At 59.7% G+C, this 9,231-nt stretch overlaps 1 protein-coding gene across 1 annotated transcript; it reads right to left on the bottom strand.

The window, feature by feature from the left end:
- Nucleotides 1-331: 331 nt before the first annotated feature.
- TLE5 (TLE family member 5, transcriptional modulator) lies at nt 332-8,972 on the bottom strand. The gene is made up of 7 exons (XM_060007430.1): nt 8,784-8,972; nt 7,594-7,691; nt 5,174-5,237; nt 3,722-3,766; nt 3,005-3,067; nt 1,544-1,618; nt 332-1,454 (listed from the first exon to the last, which is right to left on the bottom strand). The coding sequence occupies exons 1-7, from the start codon at nt 8,808-8,810 to the stop codon at nt 1,233-1,235; spliced, it is 594 nt and encodes a 197-aa protein (XP_059863413.1). The 5' UTR covers nt 8,811-8,972; the 3' UTR covers nt 332-1,232.
- Between the last annotated feature and the right edge of the window lie 259 nt (nt 8,973-9,231).

The raw sequence follows: 9,231 nt of genomic DNA, 5'->3' as shown, positions 1-9,231 counted from the left end.
AAGACTGTCATTTAGGAACCCTCTGGCCTGGGACTCAGAAACTAGTGACCTCTTAGCTTTTCTGAATCCCTTTGCCTACCTGTCAAAACGGCTGGCTAGACCTCAAGCACCTAGGCTGTGCTGTGTGACCTAGAGCCTCCAGCTGGCCCTCTCTGGGCTAGGCGCCAAGTTCAGGAGCTAGACTACATTTACAAGCCGGACTCAGCTAGGACTCTAAATATCCAGTCCTGTAACAGACGAGGGGATCTCAGACTTGAAGGAAGCCCTCTCCTCCTCCGGGAAGGGGGGGCACCGCGGGCAACTCGCAACACAGAGGCAGGAACACGGCAACCAACCTTCTCACATCTTTATTTGAAAGGCACAGCTAAGCCCACCCTCGATACAGCATTTTCACTTCTCTCCGTAGAGATCAAACGACTGAACACAACAAAGGCTGACAGTCTAAAAGGCTATATACAGACACAGGTGTGGGTGTTGCTTTTTTTTTTTAACATTTTTCTGTCTTTTTCTTTTTTTTAATATCCCTTTTCTTAAAAGACAAGCTAGTATACTGGAAAAAGGAAAAATAAAAAATAAAAACCAAGACAACTCGAGTACCCTCATCTTTATTTGGGAAAAGGGAGAAAGGGAATTCTGGGTCGCCCATCCCACCCTGTTCCCCGGGCAAAGCTTGCTGTCCATGGCCCCTCTTTCTTTCATGGGTGAGGGGACAGGACTAGGTGGGTGTGGGCGGCGGGAACTAGCAGAGGGTGAGTGAGTGGGAAGGGGAGACGCGGGGCGCCCAGGGCGGGGAGGGGCAGCTAGCATTGTGTTTGCATGCAGTGCCAGGGTGTGAGGCCAGGGTGCGCCCCGGGGAGGGGCGGGGGGGGGGCAGCGGGCTGTCAGTTACAGGTGTGCGAATTGGGGAAGTGCAGGGGGTATTGGACCTCTTGAGGTCTTGCTCCCTTCGGACCTGGCCTCCCACTTGTGCCTCCAGGCCTCAGCTTGCCTCATCTGTGGTATGAGCGGGTAATGACCCATTCAGGCTGCAGGGGAGGAGGAGGGAGGCTGGGAGTCGGGGGTAGGAGCCAAGTCAGGGGGTGGCACACAAGCAGGGCGAGGGCCCCAGCAGGCGGCTACCATAAATACTACCAGAGTTGAGCCAATCCCGAGCTATACTGTGTCTTATGCTGAATCTTCCTCTCTCCGTGTCTGTCTCCCCTTTGTCCCCCTGCCCCCATCCCAGCCGCCCACTAATCCGACTTCTCGCCATCATCCTCCTGGTGGGTGTCACCGTCATGCCCATTCTTGTCTTCCTTGGAGAGGTGGGCCTGGGAGCCCAGCGCCGACAGCGAGAGGAGGCCGGTGCCTGCACTGACCGCCGGCAGCGAAGGGGGCTGCAGCCCCACAGGCAGTGGGGTCAGAGGCAGGGCCAGAGCCTGCAGCTGGGACAGCTGGTGGGCTTGGAGCTGCTGCTGCAGGGCAGAGGAAGGGGAGCGTTAGCCCCCTTGGGCCCACCTGTCCTTCTCCCACCCGCTGCTTCCCCCGAAGACCCCAAACATACTCGGATGATGGAGTTCAGCTCCGGAGCAGTAACCTGCTTAGCCCTCTCGATGGCTCCCAAGACTTGCTGCTGGTGCTGGATGTGGAGAGAAATCAACTGATTAGCCCCGATCTTGTTAGGGCTTGTGGCTCAAAGCCCAGAAGCCCCGCTCCCATCTGGGCTATTAGAGCCCTCCCTCTCCACAGCTTCCCACGCCTCCCGAAACCCCCCTCTCTCCAGCTGATTCCTTTCATCCAGCCTCAGTCTCTTCATCTGGAAAATGGGATACACGGAGATGCAGAGAAGACCCAAAGGGCTTGGTACCAAAATCTTAGGAAAAAGCTTTTGGGTGAGTCTGAGAAAGCCTGAACCACGACCAATGCCATGTGCAAAGAAGCAGAAGTGCAGTGCACAACCTGGTCAACAGTACAGGGAAGTCCTGGTTCTAAGAGCTCAGACCAGGACTGCTGGTCCAAGAGATCTGAGATCTGCTAACCCAAGCTCCTCTTTCTCCAGAGCCTGGGAAGGCCCAGTGAATTCTGGCAGGGCTCGGGCACGAGTCTCGGTTCAGGGCAATCCCCCACCCTGTACCCCAGCCCTCCCTGAACGTCTGTCTCTCTGGCCATCAGATGCTAGAATCTGCCAAGCTCCTTCTTTGCCTTGGCTACCAGGGAGCCCGTTGTGAACGGAAACCACAAGGCTAGGTCTTCAGGGTCCTAAGAGTCCCCTTCTTTGGGGCTTTCATGGTGTCCTCCTGGAATTGTTCCTGGGCATCACCTGAGGGACCCCAAGATATGGGTGGGGGCTAAAGAGAAAATGATGAATTATCAAGAGTAAATCTGGCAGAGAGCAGATGGGCCTTACATGACCCAGACACGTGTGTGTGTGTGTGTGTGTGTGTGTGTGTGCGCGCGCGCACAGAGTGGGCCTCACACCAAGAGTCTTAGAACCCCAGGAAACAAAACAGGAAGAGTTGGGTACCTGGTTCCTCCGTGTGTCCGTGTGCATCTCTGTGTGTCTGTGTGCCGTGTGTTTAAGTGTCACCTCTGCGCATACCTGTGGCTGTTTGTATGTCTGCCTATGTGTGCTGGGAGCCCCCCTGTCCACACTGTGGCCAGCAGGGCCCCGCAGATGAATCTCAGGGGGTGAAAGACGGAAGCAAAACAGGGCAACAGAATTCTTGGTGCAGTCTTCAGCGTAGCTGACATTTTTACAGTGCAATGACTCACTCAGGCTGGGAATTCCACAGCAGGGTGAGGCCCCTCCCTCCACTGCCCTGCACCCCTGGGGTTTCTCCAACCTGGGGATTCTTCTGCACAGACTGGCTGGTGGCTGGGAGGTCCAGAGAGGGAAGGCATGTGCCCCGGGGTACCCAGCACGCTGCTGCCCCAGATGGCTGCAGGACGGAGGGCCTGGGGAAAGTTCAAGATCCATCTACCGCCTCCTCCCCGCAGCCCTGGGAGGCCTGGGGGCTCCACTCACCTCTTGGGAAAGGTAGGGCAGGACCTGGGCACAGATCCCATTCAGCCTCTTGACGATTTCAGCCTGAAACACACAGACGCTTCAGCCCTGGGCAGCAGCTGGGGCAGGCGCAGACCAGCCCCGGGAGGCCTGGGGGTTCTGTCTAATCTAAGAAGAGGCCAGCTCGGCTCAGGGTCAGGTCAACTCATTGGGCCCACGGGCACCCAATCAGCAGCAAAGGTGGAATCTGAGGCTGGCTCTCTGCCCTGTAGGCTAAGAGCACAAGACAAACCCACGCCCAGCCGCTTGGGGTCCCGGTGGCCCTGGGAAGATGATGCCCAGTGCCTGAGAGGTAGTGAGTGCTCCGTGGGGGAGAGGGGAAAAGGGGTGGGGGCAGCTGGCATCAGTGTGCTACAACATACCCGAGGGTAGCCTCATCAGGGCACAGGTGGCAAGAGCAAGGCTGCAGGGCAAGGGGCAATCTGGGGGTTCCAGGGTGGGTTGGCACATCACCCCTCCCCTGCTGTTTGCAAAGGGGAGACAGTGGGGTGGGGAGTGGCAGGTCCCCGGAAAGTCTCTGCCCCTCCCCCTCAGGGAGGCCTAAGAAAGGGGGGTGGGTTGGGAGGTAACAGGATACCAGGGCAGACTTAGAGCTCAGGCAAAGGGTGGGCAAGCTCCTACCTGCCTGGGGGAGTGCCGAAGTAAGCGTGGGACGGAGGAGGGGGGAAGAGGGCGTACCTGCTTGTGCATCTCGATGTTCAAGCCGTAGGACATCTCGTAGTACTGCGTGGGGGCGGAGAGGAGACAGAGAGAAATGGCGGCGGGTGAAGAATGGGGGGCTCCAGAGACAAAGAGATGGGGGGAGTGACAGAGAGAGAGACAAAGAGGGGGAGAGGGGGAGAAGGGGAGAAGTGGAGAGATGGGGAGGGGAGGGCAGGCGAAAGAGATGGAGATGGAAGTGGGGAGACACCCACACCAGGCGCTGGGGCCCAGGTGCCTGGTGGGGCTGCTGCGGAAGCTGGGGGAGCTTCAGGGCCCCAGCAGCGGTGTGGGTGCCCTGGTTTCTGGAATAATGATCACACCCCAACCTCTAACACACACACAGACACACACACAGACACACATAGACACACACATACTCTCGCGCTCTCTCTCTCTCTCTCTCTCTCTCCAAGGCTCCTAATCTTTTATCTTTATGTGTCTTGTCTGCGGGTGGCCCTGGACTCCAGGGAAGTTTGCCTTCCTGGGTATAAATAATCGAGGATAAACAAATCCTGCTGGGTCTGGCTCTGGGGCCAGCAGCGCCCCCCCTCACGCCCCAGATCTGACCCTGCCCCTTCCCTTGCTCTAAACAGTCCCATGGCACCCCTCTGTCACTCCAGGGAGGGTGGGGGGGGAAGACGTTTGTTCCCAGGCCTTTGTGTGGTCTCCCCTTCTCTGCCCAGCAAGCTCCTACTCATTCTTCAAGACCCCAGCTGCAATGCCCCATCCTCCAGGCGGTCTTTCTCAAACCGGGAGCACCCCCTTCTGGAGTCCCCCAGTCCTGGGTCCCTCTCTCTGCCCCAGCCCCATCCCTCTCTCTGAGGCCAGAGGTTCAGTGTCTGGCTCTGCTTCCCCCACAGCCTGGGAGAAGTGGGCTCTGGGCTGGACGGAGGTGGCGCAGTGGGGCGTGGGGGTGGGGTGGGGTTGACGCAGAAATCGCCACCTGGTGGGTAGGAAACCTAGCAAGTGATTCTGGCAGTGTGCACGCGGGCAGGGTCTCAAATGTCAGGCCCAAGAACGCAGTGACACCCCTTCCCTCCCACCCACGTCAGAGTCCTCCTCCCAGGCTTGGGCAAGGAGGGGTTAAGCCTGGGATGCCTGGACCATGGGGGTGGGGAGGGATCTGGCTGCTCCCTCAGTCAGATCCTGGCTTTCCCAGCCATTGGCTCCTTTCCTGCCAAGGACAGCCGGGGGACCTGGCAGGCCCAGGCTGCAACCCGGTGGTTTGGCACCTCGGCCACTGCCTGGGCCGGCAGCCAGGCCAGCAAGACGGACTCAGCCCGGCCCAGGGGCAGGCTGAATGGAGAGCTGACCCTGACTCCTCATACATCCCAGAGGTGGCGGCCAGGGTTCAGGCAACAGCTGCTGGTGCTGGAGGGGGATCTGGGGTCCCCCATCCCTGCCTACTGGACCCCAGGGCTGGCTTACCATCACGTAATGACGCTGCATCTCTGACTTCTCGCTGGCCAGCTTGTCACATTCGAGTTTCAGACTGAAAAAGAACACGGGGAGGGGCGGGGGCTGGGCTGAGGTCCCCCCCATTGTGCAGGGGAGCCCCTAACTTTGGTGGGGGACAGGCAGAAAATGGGGCAGGGGGAGCCTCAGGTGCTCTAGCTAGAAAATGTGGATTATGAAACCAACTTTGCAGATCTGGGGGCAGAGAAAGCAATGAAAATAATAAAAATAACAAAAGTCAGAGCAAATGCCCTGACTGTAGCTGAGACAGGGATTCAAAGAAACTTTTACCTCTCCTGAAACCCAAAGAGGTCAGGGCTGTTAACATCACTCTGTTTTTACAGATGATGCAATGGACGCCCAGAGAGGTTGAGTGAACGGGCTCAAGGACACACAGCCAGGAAGCTGGCTTCAGAGGCCATACTCTCAAGCACTGAGGAAAACTCTCCAGCAAAGGAGGAACAAACAGACACGGTGGAGAGGCTGCTGCGGGAGCCGAGTTGGCTGGTAGGGCTCTGGATTGGATTTACCAAGGAATCTTCAAAGGCACCCAAGGCCCTCTTGTGGGTCCTGATTTCCCTAGCAGTGGGGCATAAATTTCCACCATTGGGTAACAGAGATGGTGACCGCCCCCGCCTCTCTCAAGCTCCCAGCAAGGATAAGCTTTGGGTATCTCTCAAAGGCCCCTCACGAGGGTGTCAGGGTGACAGGTAAAGAGCTGAGAGCACAAACTCAAGCCAGATAGACTGGGTCCAAAGTTCAACCCTGCTATTTTGATGCTGTGTGACTCTGGGCAAACCCCCCTACCTCTCTGGGTCTTGGTCTCCAAGTCTGTTGAGTTCCAACCTCCGAGGGTGAGGTGGTGAGGATGAAATGAATTAAGACCAGAAACACTCTTAATGCTGGTATTCAGCAAGTACCCAATAAAAACTTAGTTGCTCTTGTAGTCACCCCAGGAGACTGGAGTTTCTCTTCACCAGACTGACCACGACTTGTATACCCCAGTTGGGAGGACAGCCACAGTTGGTTTCTCCAACTTTCTTTAAAAATATGCATTTGTTGCCACCGTTAAAAACAAAATCAGGCAATTTCATTCCAAACTCTGCATTTCTGGCCCTTCCTGAAGGACTGGTGGATCCTGTGTGAGCCCCCAACATGGTAGGACCCCTCAGTGTAAAGCAGGAAGCCCAGGCCCAGCAGATGGAGACTCCAAAGCTCAGAGAGGGGGTGTGGCCTACCCGAGGTCACATAGCACTGTGGCAGCAAACGTCAGATTGCTGGGTCTCTGGAATTGGATCAGCCCCAGTGCTCACTGTGACATGGGCATGGGCCAGGCCGGGGGGCGGGGGGGTGGAGGGGAAGAGGCTCAGAAAGGCCAGGCCTGCCAGGCAAAGCCCCTAAACCCTCCACATCACAGGACCAGAACAAAGTTCCTAGGCCTGCCCTTCAACCATCTGTGCCTCAGTTTCCTCATCTTTGAAATGAGCACAACGATAGGGCAGCAGTAAAGATTAAACAAAAGGATGTATGTTCCATCTTCAGCAAATGGGGAGAATGGGAAGTACCTCCAAAAGAACAAATATATCACTGTTCCCAATTTCTTCTTGGAGACAACTCGGGACCCTTCAAAGAATACTTTCGTGTGGGTAAAGTAAGGTCCAGAGAGGGCCTAAGACCCCACAGGTATTTGTGGCCATGGACCCCCTTTTGATTCCTAGTTCAAAGCCCCCCTCCATAGCAAAACCTTGAGAATCTGCATTCTTCAACCCAGAGACTGGGTACAAATCTCAGTTCTGCCACTTCTTTGCTGTGCAACCCCAGGAAATTCCTATCGTCTCTGGGCTTAAGTTTCTCTAAGTGTAAAATGAAGACAATAATAGTTCCTTTCTCTTTAGATTTGGCACATTGGCAAGCCCTTTAGAAACGTTAGACTCAGTTCTGGAAAGAGAATCGCCTTTCTGCAGGCTGGCAGGAACCCTTTCTCCAAAACTAGGCAGAGAGAGAGAACATGCTACAGATTTTGGTGGGGGGGGTGGGGTGGGGAGGTGGAGGGCCCATCCCCAACTCCATCTGTTGGGAGGTCTTTTATCCAATGCAGATTGGGGTGGGGAGAGGGGCTCTGACACCAGACAGCTGAGGCTTTGGGCAAATTATTGAAATTTTTGTGCCTCAGTTTTCTCATCTACAAAATGGGACTGTCTTAAAGACTAAATGAATTTCATATCGGCAAAGTGCTAAAGACAGTGCCTGCCACCTAAGACATTCAACGCCTCTACTTTTTCGGAGCCTAGATATATAGCAGGGGCCACAACCTCCGCTGCAGGCTTCAGTCTTGCCATCTGAGCAGGGGTCTCCAGCTTCTCCCGGGGCGGGTACCACCAGCCCCAGCTCACCTGTGGTACTGAGCCTGCAGCAGCTGAAACTCATCTTTGATGCGGTCGCAGGAGTCCGAGGTGGTGAATTTCAGTTGCTGGGGGAGGTGCGACGAGCCCTGTGGGGAGGGGCGGCCCGGGTCAGGATCCGGTGGAGCCGCCACCCACCTCTCCCCCCGCTGCCCCGAGGCAGCGGCCGGCGCAGCTGCAGCGTCCCCCCCCCCCCCCGCCCTACTTCCCGGGCCCGTGTTTACAGCCCCCGGAGCGGCCCCCGCCCGCACTTCCTGCCCCCGCCTCTCCGCCCGAAGCCGAGGGGGGTGGGCGCGCCCGGAGGCTCTCGTCCCCCGCCCCCCGCAGGCTGTGGAGGTGCGTTTGAAGGCCCGCCCTTGGTGGGGGGCAGGGTGCGCCCTCTACCGCGCCTCCAAAGCGCCGAGAGGGGGTGCACATCTGAGCGCCCCAACTGCCTCTGGGAGGGGGGGAGAACGCGTCCTAGAGGGTCCCCCTCCCCAAGCTGGCGGTGTGGGAGGGGGGAATGAGGCTTCCTTGCAAACTCCCCTTGGGGGAGGGGCCTCTCTAAGCACCCGAAATCTTCCGGGGGGGCCCACCCCAGATTCCTAGCACCCTTCCTCCGGGCCGCGCTCTTCCGGGAGGGGTGCGCCTCCGGTCTCCCCCCACTCCCAAGCCCCGAAAGCAGCCCCGGCGTTAGAGGTGCCTGGTGGGGCTCCCGGGGCGCCCCAGGCCCGAGGCAAAGGCCGCCGAGGCCCTGGCTGGCTTGATGGGGGGGGGGGCACAGGGCCCAGGAGCTGGGGCCGGGGCTGGGGGGATCTGAGTTGGGATCTGGAGGAGACCTGGCTTGGGAGCTAGGGGGGGTGCTCTGGGCCCGGAAGCTGGGAGGGGGACAGGGAGCTACCGGGGATGGGAGGGAGCCCCGGAGCTGGGGGTGGGGAGTAGCGCTGGGCCCAGAGCTGGAGGGGACTGGGCCTAGGAGGTGGGGGGGAGACGCCGAGCTGGGGGTGGGGAGGTCCGGCTGGGATCTGGAGCGGGGTGCGCAGGGCCCGAACCTGGGGGAGGGAAGGGTCCGGCTGGGAACTGGGGGGACCGGGTCAGGACCTGGGCGGACGCAGGGCCCAGAGCTGGGGGGATGGCCCGGCCGGGAACTGAGGGGTGCCGGGCCCGGATGGGGGGGCGCCGGGCCGGCGGGCCCCGCTTACCGAATGCCTGCTTTGTGGAAACATCATGTCAGTCGCGGCGGGGGGCGCGGGTTGCGCCCCGGCTGTGCGCCCCGGCTCGGGCTGCTCGGGGCGCCGGGCGGCCGCGCCTTTGTCCCGGCGCCGATCGGCAGCTCCCGGGGCCGCCGCCGCCGCCTCCCGCGCCCGGCCTCGCCCGCTTCCTGCGCCCCCTCCCCGCGCGCCCGGCCCCGGCGCGCCCCGGGCCCCGCTTCCTGCGCGCCCGGCGCCCCTCCCCGCCCCTCCCCGCCGCCCGCCTCCCCGCACGCCCGGCCGCCGCTCCTATTGTCTAATGGCGGCGACGCCGGCAGTGGCCGCGGCCTCGGCTAAGCGGAGGCTCCGGCTCCACCTGCTGCTGCCGCCGCTGCCGCTGCTGCTGCTTCCCGGGCCCCGTGCGCGCCGCCGAGGGGGGGGGGCGCGCGCCCGGGGAGGC

The sequence above is a fragment of the Delphinus delphis genome, chromosome 3 (genome assembly GCF_949987515.2).
Source record: "Delphinus delphis chromosome 3, mDelDel1.2, whole genome shotgun sequence".
NCBI classification, from domain to species: Eukaryota; Metazoa; Chordata; class Mammalia; order Artiodactyla; family Delphinidae; genus Delphinus; species Delphinus delphis.
The sequence above is the reverse complement of the archived record's forward strand: the minus strand, read 5'-3'. Positions and strand labels throughout refer to the sequence as shown.

Bases quoted from the DNA above. Each gene is read 5' to 3' on its own strand.
- TLE5 (XM_060007430.1), bottom strand. From the start codon at position 8,810: ATGATGTTTCCACAAAGCAGGCATTCG. The intron at 3,767-5,173 runs GTAAGCCAGCCC...GCCCCCACGCAG, and splicing joins TGCAGCGTCATTACGTGATG to TACTACGAGATGTCCTACGG. The intron at 1,619-3,004 runs GTGAGTGGAGCC...CTCCACATCCAG, and splicing joins TGCCCTACCTTTCCCAAGAG to CACCAGCAGCAAGTCTTGGG.